The sequence below is a fragment of the Anabrus simplex genome, chromosome 5 (assembly GCF_040414725.1).
Source record: "Anabrus simplex isolate iqAnaSimp1 chromosome 5, ASM4041472v1, whole genome shotgun sequence".
In the NCBI taxonomy this organism is placed as follows: Eukaryota; Metazoa; Arthropoda; class Insecta; order Orthoptera; family Tettigoniidae; genus Anabrus; species Anabrus simplex.
In genome coordinates this window covers 357561325-357584395 of record NC_090269.1, presented here as the reverse complement: position 1 = coordinate 357584395, position 23071 = coordinate 357561325, and the positions used below count along the sequence as shown (strand labels likewise).

Genomic DNA, 23071 nt, shown 5'->3' with positions numbered 1-23071 from the left:
TACCGATTTTCATCAAGATAGGACTACTAATAACAACAATACAGCAAAACCTCGTTAATTGGAAGTCGTTGGGACTCAAAAATCGGACTTCGAATTACGTGATTTCGAATTAACCGCCAATCCGCAATTCAGAAGTACCAACCTTTGCCGCGTTATAAAATATTCTAAGGCCCGTTACTGCATGCATTTAACCTTGATTCACAGTTTATACCTTTCAAATGCCATGAAAAAAGAACTATTTCCAAAATGTATCCAAGAAGGTGCATTTACAGTATTCAAATAATACACTCTGATATCTCACTGGTAAACGTCACGCAACGAAAGAAAGAAAAAAAGTACAATTCGAAGACGAGGAGAAATCTATGCACGCTTCCATGTGCAAGTGCTTTATTGATTGGATTACTATACTGTATGCATTTTAGATGCCTTGTATTTACACAGAAAGTACCCGATGCCCTTAAAATCGAACTTTCCTATGACTCTATCCTTGTACGATTTCCCGCCGTGGCACTTCTCTCGTACTTCAGAAATGTAAACACTTGCCGCGTCACGAAGTATTCTAAGACCCATTAATACATGCAATCACCTCGATTCACAGTTTAAACCTTTCTAATGCCATGGAAAAAACTATTTCCGAAATCTATCCAACAAGGTGCATTTACAATGTTCAAATAATGCACTTGGATAAATCACTGACAAACATAACCTCACGCAACGAAAGAAAAAAAATCGCACAATCCAAAGACGAGGATAAATTGTGCCGGTTCCCCTGTGCAAATGCATTATTTTTTGGTTTTCTTTACTGTTTGCATTTTTATTATACATGCTTTGTACTGGCATGGAAAGTGCCCGACGCTCTTAAAACATTGTGGCTTATCGAAGTTTCCTATGGCGAGGGGATAAAGTATCTCGCTTCCATGTGCATTGCAACGCACTACTATGAGCCCCATCCCTCACACTACGATTTCCCGGCTGGCAATTTCTCCTTTAAAACCATAAGACCGTTTGGGCTCGCATTAAAATAAAACAATGCAGTTTCACCGGCAATGTCAATTTTGTTCGGTGCCTTCGGATTTATTATATTTGCCACGTTTTTTCGTCAACTGTCGGCATCGCCAGTGTTCGCGGATTCTGTTTTCCCGCACACTGTATGTTGCGTGATATTACGGCGTTCCTTAAAAGATTGAACACAAAATAATTCCGATTTCATTCAACTTAGCAATCATGAAGCGCACTGTAGACCCACCGAAGTGAGTGTAAGTGCGGAAAGCTACCCCTCCACGTTCCGGAACGCGCGTTCTATTATGACGCGGAGCGGATACATTTCGAGTTGAAATTACTCTGTAACATACTATTGTTTTAAAATGTAAAGGCAGTTTCAAATTAAAAGTATGAATTTCGGTAATGGGGCCGACATTGTACTTCGAATTACGAATTATCCGTATTTCGAATTAAACAATTGAAATAACATGCAAAACTGTATCTCATGTTTCCGGGAACGAGAGCTTCTTCGAATTAGGCAGGATTTTGAATTAACCGATTTCGAATTATCGAGGTTCTACTGTATTTGAGAATTAAATTTTAGGCCTTCCCCTAAACTACCATTTTTCTCAGCGTGAATACAACTATTTGCTAGTTGCTTTACGTCGCACCGACACAGATAGGTCTTATGGTGACGATGGGACAGGAAAGATCTAGGAGTGGGAAGGAAGCGGCCGTGGCCTTAATTAAGGTACAGCCCCAGCATTTGCCTGGTATGAAAATGGGAAACCACGGAAAACCATTTTCAGGGCTGCCGACAGTGGGGTTCGAACCTACTATCTCCCGAATACTGGATACTGGCCGCACTTAAGCGACTGCAGCTATCGAGCTCGGTGAATACAACTATTGACAGCCTAGATTGTAGCAATTTATTCCCCAACTTTGCATATCAATTTTCTTTAAAATACGACCACTAATAACAAATAGTTGAGAATTCAATTTTAGGCCTTCCCCTAAACTACCATTTCACTCAGTGTGAGTAAAATGATTTATAGCCTAGATTGTAGCGGCTCATCCCCCGACTTCACATACCGATTTTCATTAAATTCTCTTCAACCGTTTTCTCGTGATGCGTGTACATACATACATACAGACAGACAGAAATTACGGAAAAAGTAAAAAGTGCATTTTCTTGTTACTATGGACATGAACGATACAGAAATACCATTATTTTCAAATTCTGAGCAATGTACAGACAAAACTCTTATTTTATATATATATATATATATATATAGATTTTACAAGTGGAATTGTATTAACTTGAAATTAGGCCGACTTGTTTAACCCTTAGCCCTCCCTTCTTTCTGAACACTCCTGACTCTCCAGCTCCATCTAAGAATCTGCTTGCAGAGGGATAAGTGACAGCACAAACATATTGATAGCATATTTATAAAAATCAACTAAATCGAATACAAAATATAATACAAGTACAATACAGTACTGTGGATTTAACATTACCTATGAAATACATTTCCATTTTAAAAACAGGGAAAAAACGAAGTTCTGCATTCTTCTATATTGCAATCTAGCAACAGTGACAACTTACTGGCTTCAGTCCCAACTTGGACATTATTTTTCGCGCTTTCTTCTCGCCACGGCTCTGTTTTGCCTTGCTGACCATATCCATAGGAAGTCCTGCAGCTGCCGCACCAGGAAATACTCCTCCAGCAGGTCCTGTTCCAGGTTCCTCCAGCTCTGGTATTGTGTCATCCGAGTCCGATTCTGTACCAGAACCACCACCTGACCCATCTCCTCTGGGTTCAGTCATGGAGGCTGTGGCCTTGTCCAGCTCCGTTAGTTCGGGCATTGTTGTTAATCTGTAATGTAGGGAGTATAATGCCATGAAACTTTAAAATCAAGCAGAAGCAATATATTTTAAATACAGCTAAAGCATAGCCATCATGCACAGAATTTATTCAAGATATTTCCTCAACTCTCTATCCCAGACATCATACTATGTCATAGATATGACCAGTGTTTGGAATACGGTCATACCGTGTATGATAAGTACACTGAGGATATTTCCTAAAATGCCAATTTGTTCCTGTAACTGCTAAAAACACAGAGGAAGTTAAAAAGTCCATTTTAGGTCAAATTATCATATGATGAATAAAAGGCATTTGTCAGTGCCTATAAAAGCCTATTTTGACTGTTAATGCCAATTTTGCACATTCATGCCTAAAACATTACTTTAAGTTTTTTGCTCCGATGTATCTAGTCCGTCACTTGGGAGTATAGTCTGACCACATCCTTTGAAGTTGAGAGGATATTCCCTCAATTTAGGAATATCCTGACTGAAATGAGACAAATTTACACCAGAAAACCTTGAAACATACATAGCAGTCAACTGCTGAGTAACTGAAGAGCAAGTTGTTTAAAAGGTTCAGTAGGCTTATAGATTCATTCCGTCTTCACAGAATTGAGATCAATAATAAACTGGCACTTTGAAATAGAGTTCTTTCTTAGCTCTTACTTATTATCTAGGCCTGGTAGTAATGCAGATTAAGCCCAGTTTTATGGTTGAATACCCTTCCTGATGCCGATCCTATGCAAAGGGATATATTCAGTATTGCATGTTTCTGCAGTGGTTGGTAGAGGATATGTATAAAGACTATCGCAACTATCTTGCCACCAAGTTGGAAGAAGTACCCAAACATGGCTAAAATACCCTATCAGGAATAGAACCCACGGCCCTAGAAGAGAAAGTCACTGCAATGACCATTCAGCAAAGAGGCTGGACCATTTTCAAGTAGGCTACAGTAAAACACTTATTTTATATTAAGATCACTTAAATTTTAAACAGTTAAATAGTTGATAAAAATACTAGCTCTTTGGTAAATCTTACATTCCACCCTGTCAATACTTAACAATTTATTTTACTATCAACTGCACGTTTTGAGAGCTCTCTTCTTCAGTGGTACAAAACAACAAAATACTTTGGACTTAATCCATCTATAAATAATTGATTCTACCTCATTAACATCATTTATATAATTTAAACATTCATGACACTATTAAAGTATCGACCAATATTCGAATTCTCCAAATGTGTCCCTTTGACATAACCGTCAATTTTGTGCAAAATCTACCAATATTAAACACCACTGACAATGTAATATCTCGAAATGGTAAAATAATAATGATCTGTGTGACTGCTCAAGATAATTGATGGTTATGAATTTCATGTTTTTGGTCCGTATTGAACAATATATAAGTAATAATAATAATAACTTAAATGTTTCCACCTTTTCAATACAATATATTCACAAGATTACAAAATTATACGGTACTAGTTTCGACCCATCTAGGGGTCATCATCAGCCGTATTGGAGCAAAGATCATTTGTGGCGAAATCCTAAGACAATATTATTTTAAAGAATAACAAGTGAAATGAGATGTTATGGTAATAGTTAATAATACAAGGAATATACATAATAAGAGGTTTTTAACAAAGAATAAAGTATAAATGGGGTGTTGTAAAAATTATAATCATGGAAATCAGTAAGTTCTTGTATTGAAATGAAATATGGCTTAGGAAGAGGGCTTAAGGTGGGGCTGAAGGGTGCGGGAGAAAGTGTAATTGTCTTGGAAAAGTACCTTTGATTAAATTTAGGATTGAGTTTAGGTTGGCTGCATTATTGTTTCTGAGGAAAGTGATAAATAGATCGAAGAGTATGTTGGGTTTCTCTGAGATTTCATTGAGATTGTGACTGGCATTAAAGTATTGCTCTAGGTGTATGTAGTAATTTTCCATTATGTTGAGTAAAGGGCCCTTGTTTGCTAATACGAGGATGTCCATGTCTTGTTCAATATTGGACATGGACATCCTCGTATTAGCAAACAAGGGCCCTTTACTGAACATAATGGAAAATTACTACATACACCTAGACCAATACTTTAATGCCAGTCACAATCTCAATGAAATCTCAGAGAAACCCAACATACTCTTCGATCTATTTATCACTTTCCTCAGAAACAATAATGCAGCCAACCTAAACTCAATCCTAAATTTAATCAAAGGTACTTTTCCAAGACAATTACACTTTCTCCCGCACCCTTCAGCCCCACCTTAAGCCCTCTTCCTAAGCCATATTTCATTTCAATACAAGAACTTACTGATTTCCATGATTATAATTTTTACAACACCCCATTTATACTTTATTCTTTGTTAAAAACCTCTTATTATGTATATTCCTTGTATTATTAACTATTACCATAACATCTCATTTCACTTGTTATTCTTTAAAATAATATTGTCTTAGGATTTCGCCACAAATGATCTTTGCTCCAATACGGCTGATGATGACCCCTAGATGGGTCGAAACTAGTACCGTATGATTTTGTAATCTTGTGAATATATTGTATTGAAAAGGTGGAAACATTTAAGTTATTATTATTATTATTGCTCAAGATAATGGAGGTACCAGGAAGAACAAGGATGTAAAGAGAAAGGTCTGAACGGAAGCCAACGCCACAGCATCTACTGGAGCCTGTGAGACTCCATGTCAGTAGCCGAGGGTAAAGTGTTAAATTAATGTATATGTTTGTTAATAATAATAATATTGATTTTACGCCCCACTACTACTCTTAATCCCGCCTCTGTACAGGGCTGCCACAGTCTGTGAAATTAATGAAACCGTGAAATTTGAAACTGGCATGTTACTGTATCAGTGACATCTTCATTAATTCAAGTTTTGTCCTCTCTTGAATGAAAAATGTACTGCTGTTAGAGGGGGAAACTAGAGGCCCGCCGGCCGCTTCACAATTCAAACCTGAGGACTTACACCCTCAAACCAATGGTGTTGTCACTAGCAGGATGTAAGTTGGCAGTCTTGTGACATCGTGCCATGTTGGATTCATAGCCTCTCTTTCGCAAATAATCAATAACATGATAAAAAATTTGTTAAACATTTACAAGAGAGATTAGAAATAAAACATGGTGCGGATCAGAAGACTTCATGCATAATAAACAACATGCTGCAAACGTCAGTGCATTCTATGTTCAGGAGCGCACAAAACTGGAATTAATTTCTTGCCTGAACTTTGACAAAAGTTACTAGCTGATGTACCCGTGCTTCGCTACGGAATTTGACATTGTATACGGAATTCTAGGTTGGGTAGTGTACACGTAAGATTGTAATAAATTGCTTGGCTCTTAACGTTACCCTAGAAACATGACGGGGAAGTCACCCAATGTCCTTTTTTTATGTTAAGACTGGGTTAGGGAATTTTCATTGTAATGGTAGGCCCACTTGCCTACCATCAGTTATAATCGTTGGGGAATTCCATTATAATGGCAGACACTCTCCACCTGCCTGTTTACATCCTCAGAAAGGCTATCTTAGTGGTTTTCCCAACTGAAATGAACATAGGTCATTCCAATGACGTCAGTAGGAATGGCGCAAGTAAAAGCAATGTATTCATATTAAATACTCTATCAAATGCAAAACCACACGTTCTCACTTTTAACGAACAGTACTACGCTACCGATCTAACAGTCCAAAGTTCCAGAGCTGTAAAGACCAGACCGCAGACAGCCATGAACACTCTTCGTCTTTTTTTTTTGGGGGGGGGGGAGTCCCAGGGCAAAAACTATGCCCTTTTACTAATCAGTTTCCTATGAGTACCCGATGAGTTGGAAAATCTCAATTAACTACACTGGCAGGGGAAAATCTATCACACTTGGAGGCAAACTTTTTACCTCCAAGCCAGAGGAGAAACCCCCTCTTCGCAGCTAATTTGGAATAAAATGAATGTAGAATTTAATAAAAGTGAAGAGCAAGAAGCTTTTGTTAAGAGACAGCTCATTTCAGGGTTGAATTTTGAATTTTTTCATGAATAGTGGTCTTATAATTTGGAATAGGCCAAAATTGTAATTCTAGACCAGGTCATAAGTGAGCCTCTGCTATTATTCCGTTAATTGTGCACATTGATCAATCCAATCAACGCATCACAGTAGGGATCGAATAGCTGGAATACTATGATGAACCAGCGTTACGTACCAGCAGTATCAGAAAAAGTATGAACTAGAGGAATGGCATCCTAGAGAAGAAAGTTATTTAACTTCCCGGCTATTTCCCGCCAATATTCAGGCAGGCTGTTATACTAAGTACGCAGCAGTAATCCCATCTATTGGAGATGAGTGGCAGCATAACAGACAAAGAGCAACCCTAGTCAACGTAATGTTATTGTTGATCAATTTTATGAGCTTTTGATATTATGGGCATTTAGTTTTCTTCCGAATCTTAAATACCATTCTTATAGTCAGTATGGTACAACCATAGTGTATCGAGGAGGAAGTGCGACATCATCTCTGTTCGCCCGTAAGAGAGCTCAAGAGGTTGATGGGACACCCGCTTGGTGGCAGCACAGGCGATTGTGATGTCAACAGAGACCCTTTGCCATTAGCCCGTGGTATATTCGCCTTCAGCTGTTGTAATTTTTATTGCTCATTACTGTCGCTGTCAGAGATGTTTCAACAGTTTGCATTATTAGTGTATTCACGATTGAGTGGTGTGAGAAGTGTTATGTTTTAAATACCCCGGTCTTTGTCGCTATTGTGCTATAAGGCAATGTATGTCAGTATGGGAGGAAACTACCATATCATGCCCTTGTGTTTTGTACCTGGCTGCAGATCTGGATATGACCAATTGTCTTCAGGTAGACATTTCTTTAGGCCCCCTAAAGAGAGTGGGGTTTTACTGAAATGGGAGAAGGCTATCCATAAAAAAGACAGAAAATTAACTCACGACTGTTTTGTGTGCGACATTCATTTCTGCGATGACTTTCCAGTAAAAGTAGGCTCATTTACGGTGAATGGTGAAAGAGTAGAGATACCAAGACAGCGCTGGAAATTAAAACCAGAAGCATTTCCTCACGTTTCCTATCTACCCAAGTATATTTCTAAGGCAGTTAAGAAACAACTCCCCCACGAACAGGCAATCCACACGACGAGATCTCTCTAATAAAAGCCCTGAACAGATCGTAAATATCAGTGATAGTGATCAACCTGTATGCTCAGCAGTTGAAGATAGCTCTAATGTTGCAGATGCTACGAAAACAATTGCGCTATTAAAGAGGAGATTGAAGAATCAGAAACGTAATTTCATTAGAACGCAGTATCAACTCAATGCCGCTGAAGCTATGATACATTTGCTTGAAGAAGACATTTCTGATATAAAATCAAAGAGAAATTTCACTTAGTCAAAACAATTCAGTTCTCTCAGCAAAAAACAGAATAAAGTCGATACAATGTTAAAGAAATGTCAAACAAAAAATAAAAAAAGGAATGAGATATAGTGATGAATTTCTTCTTGATGCAATTCTTTTAAAAATAAAATAAAAATAAAGTCTCCCAAGGGTTATCGGCACTGTTTAAATTATGACTTCCTGCCTTTGCCTTCTGAATCCCACTTGAGAAATTTGGTGAAGGGCCTAAAATGTTTGTACCCCATAAATGCCACAGCAGATTTTTTAAATGGAAAGGAGGAACATGAACGCTTAGGGATGTTGATATTAGACGAGGTAAAGTTAGGAGAAGAAATTCGCTTTAACTCTGAATCGTTGCAAGTGAATGGTTTTGTTGATTTGGGGAAATTTACTGAAGATAAAAGCAAGGGTCAGTTGGCAAATCATGCTCTAGTTTTTATGTTTGTTCCATTTCTGTATAACTGGATACAACCCATAGCGTTATATGCAAACTGTAACGCCACCCCTGGTAATATAATTGCAAACATTCTCATTCAAGTCATCATACAATTAGAGCAAGTAGGTGTCCAAATCATTGGTTTCACATTGGATGGTAGGCAGTCGAATAAAAAGTTGTGGAAATGCTTAGGAATATCTGGTAACGAATCTGAACTGTTATATTTCCGATCCAGCTGACTCAGACAGAAAATGGACATTTTCAGAAGTGCCACATATACTTAAATGTGTAATCATTTTCATGACAAAGGACAGATTAATTATAATGGCAATATTGTTGATTATTCATTCTACAGGAGAGAGGCACGGTGTCGTTCATGTATCAGTTATGTGAAAAAAAATTGGATTTTTCGTACCAACATAACGCATACACAACAGGCTAAGAAGTTACTACAAATACCGTATATACATATACGTAGTACAGTAATTAAATTCTGAGACTGACTGCATTATAGCGCTGTGGTGCACTATAGCGCATAGGTGGCGTATGGTACCATGTCAGTCAGTCTCTCATCCCTGCAGGAGACAGTTGAGTGCATGCACTGGAAGCAAACATACGGCCGTTGTTATAGTGATTTGAATGCGCCAGTCGGACCTTTAAAGATAAAAATTTCATAATGTTCTGTATTGAAATGTATCACAATTAAATTGAAATAATAAATAAGGTAGTTCAACTTATTCAATACAAATAAATACGAAATGTAGTGTTACATTCCTATTTAATTATAAGCGGAAGCGGTACCGGTTTCGACCCCCAATCCGGATCATCATCAGCCAAATAAAACTCAAAAAACAATGCATAGGTAAGAAAGAAATTAAAGATCAAGTCCCCACAAAAACAGTTGAAGAGGCAATATAAAACAACGGGGACAGGCACTGTAAAATTCAGAAGAAGTAAAAGGTATGTCACTTAAAAGAAGCAAGGCGCAATCTTCTGAACAGCAGCATAGCACACGCAAAGTTCGGCATTGTTTCAATGTTTACGAGAAGCGGAGAACAGTTAAATGAGCCACCTTGCATACACTATCAGGCGCGAAGTCACAACACAATCCAACAAATATGAAGATCCAAAATCGTGCAGAAGCCGAAGACGAGTAGCTCAATTGAAGTAAATTGCCACCTGCCGAAGATCAGCGAGACATATTCAATGCCAGGCACTGTGCTTTCAAATGCCGATGGAACTTGATGAATAGCTTAATGATCCAGTATTTGCTTAGGTCGCAAAAATATACATATAATACAATTCAATATAATTGAAATATGTAACTAGGATCTTGTATTTTAGAACAGTGAAGAGAAAAATGGTATAAAGCGAAATACCGGAAACAAATGAAAAGCATATCTGCACAGTACGCTATTTCTTGAAGATAAAAATTCAGGTCGTAATTGAAGAAGTCAAAGTCAGCACAAGGCATGAGTTTAAATTTGAATGTGAAGACCCAAAATGCAGGTGGCACTAAAGTACATTGGTATACAGTTCAATTCGGAAAGTGGGTTTTTTTTTAGAGGAGAGGTGAAAAGAAAAAGATAGGATAAGTTAATGAAGGCAGAGGATTAGTGGATAAGAGAAGATTAAAAAGATTTGAAGTTAAAAGATGATGGGAAAGGATAAGATAGGGAAACAAAGGACGGGTAGTTTAGGGTGGGTGGGTTACTGGAGGTAGAAAATGTGGGTAGGAACTTTGTAAGGCATGGAAAATTGAATTCGGGCAAACATCAAATTCTGCCACAAATTAAGCAAAACTGCTGCCGAAATGTTTGAAATGATGCAGCAGGTTTATGGTGAGGACGCATTGAATCTCAGTGTTGTGTTTAGGTGGCACCAACATTTTGTGCAGGGACAGGACAGTTTGGAAGATGATGTGCCTACTGGTCGGCCACAAACAGTTTGAACGGAACGCAAGATCCAAGAAGTTGCAACGTTGGTGCGTGCTAACCGCTCCCAATCAGTAAACTATCTTGCAGCAGCAATAGGGGTCAGCCATGGTACATGCCACAAAATTCTGACGGATGACCTCAAAATGTCTTGTTACCCAGCACAGTGTGCCACGAATCCTGTCGAAGACCAACGTGATGATCGCATGACGATTTGTGGTGACCTCATCAGTAGTGCTGACGATGATCCGATGTTTCTCAACCGGATAACTGGAGACGAAACAGGGCGTTTCCTTTACTATTCGCAACTGACACTGAATTTGTTGAAGTGGGTTGAAAAAAGTATCCACAATAGGACACAATTCTGAATCACTTGGTTACTACAGTCCAATACAACTGAAAATACACCACTTTTTAGTCAAGCAATAACCTTCACTTTTTCTTCATTGCACATGTCTGCACAGACGGCCAAGGTTTTAGTTTTGGCAGAGCCATATTTCTTGGCAATTTTTGAGTCTGGGAACATCTTCCTAAATAAAGGACTGACATAATCAGAACAATTAACAGGCAGGTTACATTCAATAAGGAACAACATGAAATATACTTCTGCACGTGTTATACTCTCACCGTCTTACTAATAAACGGTGTATAACTTTTATACAAGGTTTATACACTGTTTATGTGAAATTCGTTACTAATAAACCTTGTATAAGCCTCCTGTGTATACATCTGTTATAGTTATTCATTGAATTGCTTATACAGAACAGGACCCTTGTATAAGCGTTATATAACAGTGAGTAGCGGAAAAAGAAACGAGTGAGCAGTTTATTTTCGTGGTATTTATTGTCTAAGTAGTGAAATATTCGACTTATCCATTTAACATTGAACACACATTGAAAGAATGGACGATAACGTTGACGATCTTCACGATATTTTAAACATCAGAAGACATACACCATTCAGAGGTTATGGAGGCTAGACATCTTCGTAAGTAAAATACTTTAAAGAGACGGAATGGCAATGAATAACTATAAAAGAAATTATGGTTGGGCGTATTTTTGTGTAATAATGTGTTACTGCTTAATAGACTTTTGAAATTGCGATTTTATTATACATTATCTGCCCCTACAAAGATCTTTCTCAAATTTGAGTACCTATAAAATTGGACATATTCCTCGAGATAAAAAATGACATAACTTGAAAACCATACGTAATATGATTTCCATACTTTGTAGTTGAATACGCAGAAATATGATGTATAAATGCCTAATAGAAACTTTTTTGATCAAACCTTTCGTTTAGCTACAAAAAAGGTTTTCCTTTCTCCTGAAAAGTAAGGATTTTGGAATTTGTACCCTTTTCAACTCGCCGATTCAATTACAATTGCTTGCGTTTTCCGTACTATCCCAGTTAGGAGCTATTGATCTTTTCTTAAGCCTTTCCATTTCTTTTTTTTTTGCGTTCATTACACAAGCAAGCTGAAGAAATGTTGATCTCAGTATAAGCCAATTTCCAGCTGTCTCACTTAGTGTTGCCACTGCCTTTTCGATATGCCGTGCTACTGTGCGACTTTCCGGAAAGTTTTGCTCTAGATAACCAGCAGAAGCGATCATAAAGGCGGTGAACGTGCGAAATACATCAGTGAACTGCAGGAAGAGATTCCTACGCCTTGGAACGAGTGTATACGTGCGGTACCGTATAGTAATACAATGCGTATACCTCGTTTATTAGTAAGAAAAATGTAAAACGCTTAGGCCTATAAAGGATTTATTCACTGTTTAACTAAACAAGGGTTAAACAATTGTACAAGGACTTTTTATTAGTAAGACGGTCAGTGTCTTCCTCCTTACACTTGAAATTAGGTTTCTTCTTGTTTTTTTTTTTACATACTGGGCATTGCTTTTATGTTTCTTTGGTAGCACGTTTTGAAATGTTGCCCTCCCCCTCCCATGCCAGATACTGAAATCACACTTACAAATGCTACAAAATGCATATGTTGAGCTTCTTCTAGATTCAGTTATATAAGAAAAATGATCTTACTACACAATTTTAAATGTAACGTCATATTTCTTTGCCATAATAACGAGGAACTGACAAAATCACTCAGGCCAAAAATCGCAATAGCCTACCAGTCTATTTAGTAAATGAATGAACAGAATACTCTTCTCTCATAGTCACAGACGAACATCAACTGGTGAGAGAGCATTCATTTATTGTAATCATAATATATGCAGTTTGGTTTTTAGATAATATAAAAATTTTTTTTTTAATATTACAAACTTGTTACATCTTAGCCTTCTGAGGCATTTACCAGACCGTAACCATGTTACCGAGTCCAGGATTCACGCTCATACTACATATGAATGGATGAAAACAAACAAAATTCTTCTCCCAATTGGTCACGGATGTCAACCAACTGCGGAAGAGAGCACCTGCCCATGTTAGTTTTATAAAATACCAAACGTATTCTTGATGCATATGAATATACGAAGACAACGAACTGCAATCACCTCCTCAATCACCAGTCACAATCTCCAAACTCCAGTCAGACAACTAATAGAAGTGAAATTGAAAAGGTTGAGATTTCTCTACGAAGAATTAAACACCACATAGAGAGAATTAGAAATTAACGACGGAGATGGACATGATGTGTATAGAAAAGACTTTGAAGACCTTTACAACTTACTGGAGGAAAAAATTATAACCTTCATAAATGCAGTAGTTAATACTGGGTGAGCAGAGTAAAGCGGAAACGCTCCATCCTGTGCGCGGGAATTCCTGAGTGAGTGAGCCGCCCGGTTACGAAATACAGTGCTGGAAGTACTCAAGGCCGTGCCCACACAATAAGGAACTCATTCTTTCGTCCCGATTAACTGAGTCGCTAGCCTCTCTTGCTTGTAGGACAATCGCTGTCCCGAATCCCCAGCCGTAAAGCACACATGCTGCTGTAGTGAGCAGAAAACAAGATACAGGGAGGCGACGGACGATACACTCTCGAAATAAAACATAAAATAAATAAGCTTGAAAATGAGGCTGGGTAAATTACACAAGCATATAAGAATTTATCCTTTATCCTAGGGGAAGAGTATTGAACGTACTGGAGGTTATATTGGTCAAAAATCGGAAGAATTAAAAATAAATCGGAAAATCGGAAGGGTTGGCAGGTATGCAAAATAGGAGCGTGGTGCACTATTAGCAGCGAGAGAATAAGCCCAATATTTTTATTTGGAAACTATCAATAGTGATAGGCATGTGCAAACCATTTTGCAGTCGTTTCTTGGAGAATTAACTGAGAGGGAAAGAAGTGTGTCATTTTTCCAGCAAGATTCTGCGATGGCACATACAGCCCACTTCTCCTTACAGGAAATCCATGCAGTGTTTGAGATAGTGTCATCACTAACAACATATTGGCTGCTTGGTCTCCCGATTTAACCCCCTGCGATTTTTATCTGTGGGGGGCATTGAAAGAGGAAGTGTACAAAACAAATCCACACACTTTAGTTAAACTTCAAAATAACATTTGTCAAGAAATTGCTGCAATTTCTCAACGGGAACTGCAGAGGGTAATGGAACAATTTCCTAAGCAAATGCCAGAAATGCTTGAACAATGAAGGGAGGCAGTTTCAACATCTCCTGGCGCGATATATGCGAGTACTTTTATTTTTTGTGTTGGTTGTTTGAAACAGCTTACGTGACAATGTATTTGCTGTGGACTTCCTGTCAGGCACGCACCTTCCGTGTGCATGGTGCACTGCCAGGCTGTGGGACTGGTTCCACTTTATGTTGTTCACCCTGTATAAATGGAATTGAATAGGTAACGAAGAAGAATGCCAGGCTTCCAAAAATAAATACCAAATTTCGATGGAGACCTAATAACCTGGCTACATTTGAAGGACACTTTTGAAAATCTAATCACTAAATATGGCCAAACTTGAATTGAAAGATTTCATTATCTCACATCGTCCATGAAAGGTGAAGGATGATAGGAAAAACTTAAAACGGTCCACCTTTTCAATACAAAATGTTATGTTTACATGAAAGGTGAGGCGAAGGACACTATGAAACACATCGTGACCAGAGCCAACTTCACTATAATGCATAAATTACTTCAGGGTCGTCTCACCACTCTTAAGCTGATCGCATCAAGCACGTGAAGCGCACCCTTGAACTCATAAATAAGCTGCGCATCACTGGACCAGAACTACACCACACCATTTAACACAGAAATTCCAAGGAAATTTAGATGCTCTGTGCATCCCGAATGATGAAGTAAACGTTCTTGATGCCATCCTACACAAACTACTATTGTCAAATGTAAAACTCAGACTGGAGTTAGAAAACTAATTTTCTCAACAAGCAAGATGTCATGCTTAAAGAGTTAATCAGTTCCAAGACAGAAAATGCCAAACGTTGCAGTTGTGTTCACCTAATATTGCAAAGAAATTGCTCCAAACTTCAGTTCAAGCCAAAGCACAAACAAGACAAACATATTTAGCAATAACCAAACAGTGTTGCTCATGTGGTGGTCAGCATCGTGTTCTCCAATATCAGTGGCGTAATCAACTAAACAGTCAGTAAATTGCACTTTTTTCAGTAATTAAGGTATAAATCTAGAATCTACCGGCGCAGGCTCCATGGCTGTGAGCCGTGCGTCTGTGCGACGTCATTGGAAGATTGAGATTTACAGTAATGGCGGATAATTTGAAAGGAGATTTGACGACCTGGTATGTTTTGGCTGTTTAACGTACAAATATAATATACAGTAGATCAAGCGTAGCAAATCATTGGGCCATTATATTGGGTAAACGTTTGTAAAAGAGAGGTTTACAATGCGGCTAACACAACGTAACAAAACCATGACCAAGGTTAGTGACAAGAACATGACAACATGAGGTAAGTCTGGCTAGCGACCAAACCATTGGTCTGGGGGAACTAGGCCGTTAGCAAGTTTCCCTGGTTATTACGTCATTAATCCTAAGTCCCAGGTCATGTCCCATTAAATACATGCTACAGAAATCTGGATAGCACATTTATGTCAGTACTGGCTAGTGAAAAGACCACCGTAATCCACCAAAAACCACTGACAGAGACAGGTTAGGTTGTGATCCACCAGAAACCACTGGCAGTGACAGGTTAAGTTGAGATCCACTGAACGCTACTGATGGTGACAGGTTAGGCTGTGATCCACTGAAAACCACTGATAGTTACAGGGTCAGGTTAGGTTCGATTACACGCAACAGAATTACTAATTGACTGACTTTGCCATTGAAACCACTGTTCGTGACAATGACAGGATGCAATAAATATAAAAGTGGAATCAATTATTGGTCGGTCAAGATTTTGTCAGGTAGAAACGCCAAAACTGGCGAACCAACACCATACATAGTTTACAGAAATCAGTAAAACAGGATATTAATTCCGGGTACTCACTGTTCTTTAAGGAAAAGAACAGTACATGAAACCCAAATCGCGAGTTTCATTACTAAGACACATTCCTCCTAGAAAGGAGATCTTGAAGCTTATCCACCATCATTTCAGTCATTTACAGTTCAAACAGGTTAGGACATTCTATCTAGCAAGTTTCCCTGCTTATTACATCATTATTTCATAGGTCCCAGTTCATGTCCCATTAAATACATGCTAAGATATCTGGACAGTACATTTATATCACTCTGTAGTATGTCCGCAACAACTCCCACCATAAGGAATTTAAATTAGCATTCCGGGCCACATTGCGTGCATGATGCACCAGTGAGAGTTAGCCAGGGTAAGGATTTGGTAGACAACATAATTTGACGGTCGCAGACTACCTGGACTACATAGTGCACTAGCGTTGGCCTACAGCTACAAGGGATTGCATTCTAGTTAGTTTGGCTACAGATAGCATCAGTCCCAAGCCAGTCTTTGCTGTGGATCTTTGATTAACTCAACAGTACCTTGGCTGATGGTTGGTGCTTTATTTTCGTTGGTAAGTGAATTGTGTAACAACGTAATTACGCCAACTGTACTTATATATATAACCGAACTGTTGGCGCTTAATTTTACATTCATATGTGAATTAGGCCTACTGTACTTACACATAAGACTAGTGGTTTGCAGGATTGGAGAAGAAAGCTAGAAAGTTTACCAATGATGAAAAATTAAAGTTTATTGAGAAAGTGGATGGTTACCACGTGGCTTCTCAAAAGGCTCCTAGATAACCAGCAAAAGCGATCATATAGGGAGTGAATGTGATTAAATACGTCAGTGAACAGCAGTGTATATGTTTAGTACAGTAATAAAATGTGTATACCAAGTTTATTAATAAGAAAAAATTGCAATGTTTACCTATACGGGGTTTATTCAATATTATAACTATACAAGTGTTAAACAACTGCAGGATTTCTTTAAATTAGTAAGACTGTATATGTATGAATACTTCTAGGAGTGGGCAATCATAAAGGAAGAATCTGTCTGCTGACCCCACCACCCTCCTCAACAATTTCATAGAAATAGTAAGTCTAGATATGAATAAAGAATAGCCCCGCGGTTCATGTGAAAAACTGACAAAAGTTGTTTTACAGTACATGTTCCGCAATAAAGGCTAGGTGTAACTCCTGCGGTTGTTCCGAGCTAAACAAACATGAGTTGCACTGTGCACACAGCTTGACACCAATCACATGAAACAAAAACGAAAGTTTACAAACCATACGCAAAAGGAGTAACACATGACTCGTGTCTAAAAGAAACCAAAAGAAAATCCTACGAAGAATAATTGTTTAAACTAAATTGTTTGCATCAAAACTTCGCGGTATTGTCAAGTACAGCACAATATCTAGATGCAAATAAGTTGAAATTCCATACTTCGGCAGTGGCATTTCTGGCAATTCTTCAATAGACTATTCTCAGTCACTATGAATTAGCCGGTATGAGAAGTCTATAGATTGAAATGTTTTAAAGTTCAACGTGAGTTCGGCAGAAATCGATCATGACTGTAGACAAATGCCGCATCCACACTCGCGACACGAATAACCACCTATTTCACTGAAACTGCAAACGGGTTGAACACGTATGCTGACCAGAATTCCAAAGTAAAAGCGAAATAAACTGTTGCATTACCTATAATATATTAAAACACACGGATGATCAGGATATTTTGAAATATAATCATACACACACTTTCATACTAACCCAGTTATGAACAAATGGCGTATGAAAGAAAAGGCGCCAGGCGGTGATAATTGTACAGTGACACCAACTGTCCTTTCTGCAGAAAGAAAAGTTATGTTAAAACCACCGCCGTCTCAATCTCTATGGGCTGGATTACACGGGTAGAGTAGCAAGGCGAGTAGAGTAGAAAATAGAGTAGCTACGTTACTCTACCACTATCTGGTAGAGATGACACTCGTGTCGTTCGTACGGGAGTAGAGTCATACAGTAGAGTAGAGTAGTAGCAACATGTCAAGACGTAAGCACATAGTAAGGAAGTGTTTAAAGAATTTTGCAAACATATTAATGCAAGAGGTTAGTGAAGCTTTAGAAGAAGTAAATGAGGAAAGAACGGCATGGGTAAGAGTCTGGCTTAGTAGCAGAGATACACTCGGGGCATCAACATTAATTCTGAGAGAACTTGCGACAGAGTATAAAGAACACAGAAAGTGTATGAGGTTGACGCCTGATAACTTTCAGACATTGTTAGATGCTACAACACCACAAATTCAAAGACACGACACAGTGATGAGAGATGCAATAACACAGAAAGTTAAGCTTGAGGTGCCTCTGAAGTTCTTGGCCACTGGTAATAGCCATCAGTACACTGTAAATCCTGCTGGCGTAAGCGTAATTTGTAGTAGCTTCTTCCCCAAAAAGACCCCAATTATTGATCTATGTATATCCTTTTTTTTTTTTTTTTGTTCGTTGCTTGTACGGCCCAGGTGTACAGTTTAAGCTTCAAGATCTGACATTGTACAGTACTGTAAACAATAATTATTTTGGATATTCCAAACAAAATATGAAAATTATTCAACTTTTTGGGGAAATCACTTTTATTGCTGAAAATGAATGGCAATGGCAAGTGACATGTAGAAGATCCCTATGTATGTTATTAATATAAATAAAGTACACAGTCCTGCACCATTGCCTTGCCTAACTTAAACACATCGAGACACATGTTGAACTCGCTGTGTAACACTGAAACTTGACAAACCTTCACTTAAAGGGACAATTCAGCTGACACTTCTTTATATTTTATGTTGCATCTTCGAAACTATTATAGGTGTAGGTATTTTTAAAATCCTTCCTAGACAATACCCCTGCATTTGTTTGACCTCCAAAGGTGTACCTCCCCTTAATATCACTCAGGTATAACGTTACGTTGTGGATGAATAAGCCTAATATACCTAGCTTTTGGTATTACCTTGCAAAATATACTTTACTAAATCACTTAAGAGGGGCAGGTAGATGGCTGCGGCACCACCTCCCGACTTCTTGGATTTACGAATTTTCATCAGTTACATCGTAATTTTTCATTTATTTTCTGTTTAAGTTCCATTAAACCAAAAACCTCTTTACCCAATTTCGTAATCAAGTCCTCTTCCGCCGTCCGTCTCATATTGTTGTTTCTGTAAATAATGCTGTTTATGTTCCATAAACATTCTTTTTCACGGTAAATTTCTACAAATTTGAATGTTTCTTCTTCCGTCCATTTCATTTTACCGCCAAACAAACGCACATATTCTCAGTACACTCAACGGAATACCATCAGAACACAATCATATGGAAATAGTCGAACGACGCGCTAACTAAAAAATCGAGCGTCCTCAGACTCCTCCGCTAGCTCTCGGAGCTCGGTTCCGGTGGAGGGGGAAGGATAGTGGTAGAGTTACTTTACCACACCGGAAACCCACTCTACTCTACTACCTACTAGCTACTCTAATCTACTTGCTACTATCCCAGTCGTTTACACTATGCTAGTAGCTCTACTATCCACTGTACTCGCCTCGCTACTCTACCCATGTAAACCAGCCTTATGTACTGCCTGCTCTGTGCTGCGAGATTTGAGTTAACAGCGACATTGCAGGTGACAGCACTTCCCGCACCCAGAACATGTTAGTTGAATGAGAGTTCGTACGTAAGACCACTATAAAATGAGAAATAATCCTTAACATGCTACTAATTGAGAAGATAATGCACATACATAAAGTAACATTTCACTTTTGAGCCTGATTTAAGATAAAGAAATGTAAAATATATAAAATACCTTAGGACGGTCCACTGACCCGCATGTTCGCCGACTTAGCTGAGTTCGAAGCTCCCATCGGAAGTGTTCCATTCTCATATCATATTTATGAGCCGCCATATTTAAGTACTGAAGCCTTGGACAGGTAGGTATATAACTTGGCGATGTAGGCATCTTTCTATTTCCGCCTATGTGGTTTTGTCCTGACCCTTATTACCCGATTACACCACTATTGATACCCACCACCTCATCTTGCCTGGTAGCATGCTGAGCATGGGGACAGGCAGATACTCCTGTAGTATCACACTTCCACTCCTCCCTGCTATCTTTCTCTTCTTAGAACTAATAGCATGTCGGAGGCCATGTAGATTGAGTCGGTGGTCACGCGGGGGGAGCGGGCTTCGGGGACCCCAAGGAAGAAAGGTGGGACCATATTGTTGTTGGGAGAAACGCGACAACGCCTTTGTGGCACCAGTAACATGGCTTAGCTCATATCCTGCCGGTGGACAGTGACGTGGAACTTCATTGTTGTTTTGTGAACAAACACAACCAGATATTAAGTCACAAGTTCGAATACCACCACCTAATAAAGTAGGATTACCAAATTGGTACGGTTAGAACTGAAGGAATGGAAACACCGAATCAATCCGTATATTGAATTTGTTAGGAGAGAGGAATACGAAATAGGACCAGAGCGCGTGAACATGATAGCTAATATGAATAATGTGTCAAGTCAAGTCAAAATACCCGTCTCCCCTAATCTTGACAACAATAGATTAGGGAGAGGGTATTGTTTATTGTAATCGTTTCATAATTTGTGATACATGCAGTATACAAAATTAGAAGGAGTAACCTGAAATAATTCTTAAAATTGTGTTAAATGATACATTCAATGAATATTAATATAAACGCAGATGATTAGAAATTGAACAGAGAAAGGATAACCTGAACTGAATGTTGGAGTTGCGTTGATAGATGGCACTTTGAAAGAAAACCGAAACATCTATGAGTATTAATATCTTCTCAGATTATAAACAAAACCTCAAATAATCTCAATATTGCCTTTTGGGATTATTGAGAAAAGGGGAAAAACATTGAAATTAGTATTCGGCAATACGGAAGACTAATAGAACTATAGAACTACTTTTTTTTGCTATTTGCTTTACGTCGCACTGACACAGATAGGTCTTATGGCGACGGAGGGACAGGAAAGGCCTAGAAGTTGGAAGGAAGCGGCCGTGGCCTTAATTATGGTACAGCCCCGGAATTTGCCTGGTGTGAAAATGGGAAACCACGGAAAACCATCTTCAAGGCTGACGACAGTGGGACTCGAACCCACGATCTCCCGATTACTGGATACTGGCCGCACTTAAGCGACTGCAGCTATCGAGCTCGGTAATAGAACTACTACGACAAAGTAGTTCCATACTATACCTTAAGTCTACGTACCTAATAGCTCTAGACTTCAACGCAGTTATATTGTCTAGGTTACCTTAGGCAAAATTCAGTTCCTGGCTGACATGCATTTTGCGATTCTCCCCGGGTGCATCCATTCCCTGTTCAATAACTTTACGATTGTATACAGCTGATTTTCTTTCTCAATTTTCCTTAAATCCTCCTCATCTATAAATTTTCCTCGCATTTGCTTTGTCATTGAACAATCTTATAAGGTGTGCCCATCCCATTTCTTCAGAACATAGTAAACATTTATTTTCATCTCTGTTTTGTCTGTATACCTTATTTTTATGCATCCCCATTAACCACCATATTATACCCCTCATTCCCTCTTTTGTTATAATCTCTACATTTATCCTCATTCTCCCATTTACATTACAAAATTCTTATAATGACCTCTTAATTCTACATTGTGCAGCAATACTTTGCTTTTCTATATCCTCAACTCTTAGGACTATTTTTTTTACATATTCTCATCTTCTTTATAGTACAGTCTCTTTTCCAGTAATATCCCATTCCTATCGTTTCCAAAATATTCCGTACCCCATCCACCCAGTATCCTTGGTTCGGATGTTTCATTTGGTGTTGATATGCTATCTGTAATACTTCGCCACCTTCTCGCAGCTTTAGCCTCAGCCAATACTTTATTATCCTTTTAATAATATCCGCTTGCAGATTTATATCATTGCACATCATTCTCACTCCACAGTTAGCCGTACAACTGGGTAGACCCATAATTATTTGACCAAATCTACTAGTGATTGTATCAAGTGAATCAACCCTCCCTTCAATTCCCCACATTTCCACTCCGTACAACACTCTAGATTTAACTAATGCATTAAAACATTTGTATACACTCTGTAATCTGTGTTGGGCATCTTTTTCTCCAGTATGTTAATGGCTGACAGTGCACTCATACTTTTAATTTAGCTCTTTTTATTTGCTATGTCCATTTTCCATTTCTACTTAATATAAACGTGTAGGGGTAGCGTGCCTGCCTCTTACCCGGAGAACCCGGGTTCGATTCCCGGCCAGGTCAGGAATTTTCAACTCTGAGTTAACTGACGGTGAGATAGCGGCCCCGGTCTCGAAATACAAGAATAACGGCCGAGAGGATTCGTCGTGCTGACCACACGACACGTCGTAATCTGCAGGCCTTCGGGCTGAGCAGCGGTCGCTTGGTAGGCCAAGGCTCTTCAAGCGCTGTAATGCCATGGGGTTTGGTTTGGTTTAATATCAAACCCAAATATTCCACTTTCTTGACAACTTCTAATCTCGTCTCGCCCATCCACCATTTTTCATTCTTTGACAGTTTATATCCTTTTTACACGCAATTACATTGGTTTTCTGTGCATTGAAAAATGTGTCCGATGGCGTGCTTACGTCAATACCATAGACAGTTATGTCACACGTAATGATAATTAAATGAGTGACTACAATAAATTACATTTAATACATATAGGGAGAAGAATAAAGAGATCGTGTGCCCAGATTAAGTGGAAAGATACACGATAGTCGCTCAGAAGTATGGCAGACCTGATAAAGGTATGGAGTTGTGAAACTTCAGGGGAAGAATAAAAATTTTCCCATTATTGAGGATGAAAAGACTGGACAGAATTTTTAAAATTCTTCTGGTTATAGTTCTATGCCGAAGGGGATGCATTTATAGCAGGCCTTGGTAGTTTAGGGGACACGTCTCATGTAAACAAATTAGATACATACATACATACATACATACATACATACATACATACATACATACATACATACACACATACA

General features: G+C 38.6%; 1 protein-coding gene across 3 annotated transcripts in view; it reads right to left on the bottom strand.

The window, feature by feature from the left end:
* Window positions 1–17927, bottom strand: part of Nacalpha (nascent polypeptide associated complex protein alpha subunit) — a 74835-nt gene extending 56908 nt beyond the window's left edge. The window contains exons 1-2 of one of the 3 annotated variants that reach the window (XM_067147667.2): window positions 17791–17927; window positions 2588–2858 (exon numbers count right to left, since the gene is read on the bottom strand). In XM_067147667.2, coding sequence (XP_067003768.1) covers window positions 2588–2848 — 261 coding nt within the window. In that variant the 5' untranslated portion in view covers window positions 2849–2858; window positions 17791–17927. Of the gene's footprint in view, window positions 1–2587; window positions 2859–17463; window positions 17493–17718 lie in introns of those variants that run through there. The other 2 variants (XM_067147666.2, XM_067147665.2) reach the window with 2 other exon arrangements.
* Between the last annotated feature and the right edge of the window lie 5144 nt (window positions 17928–23071).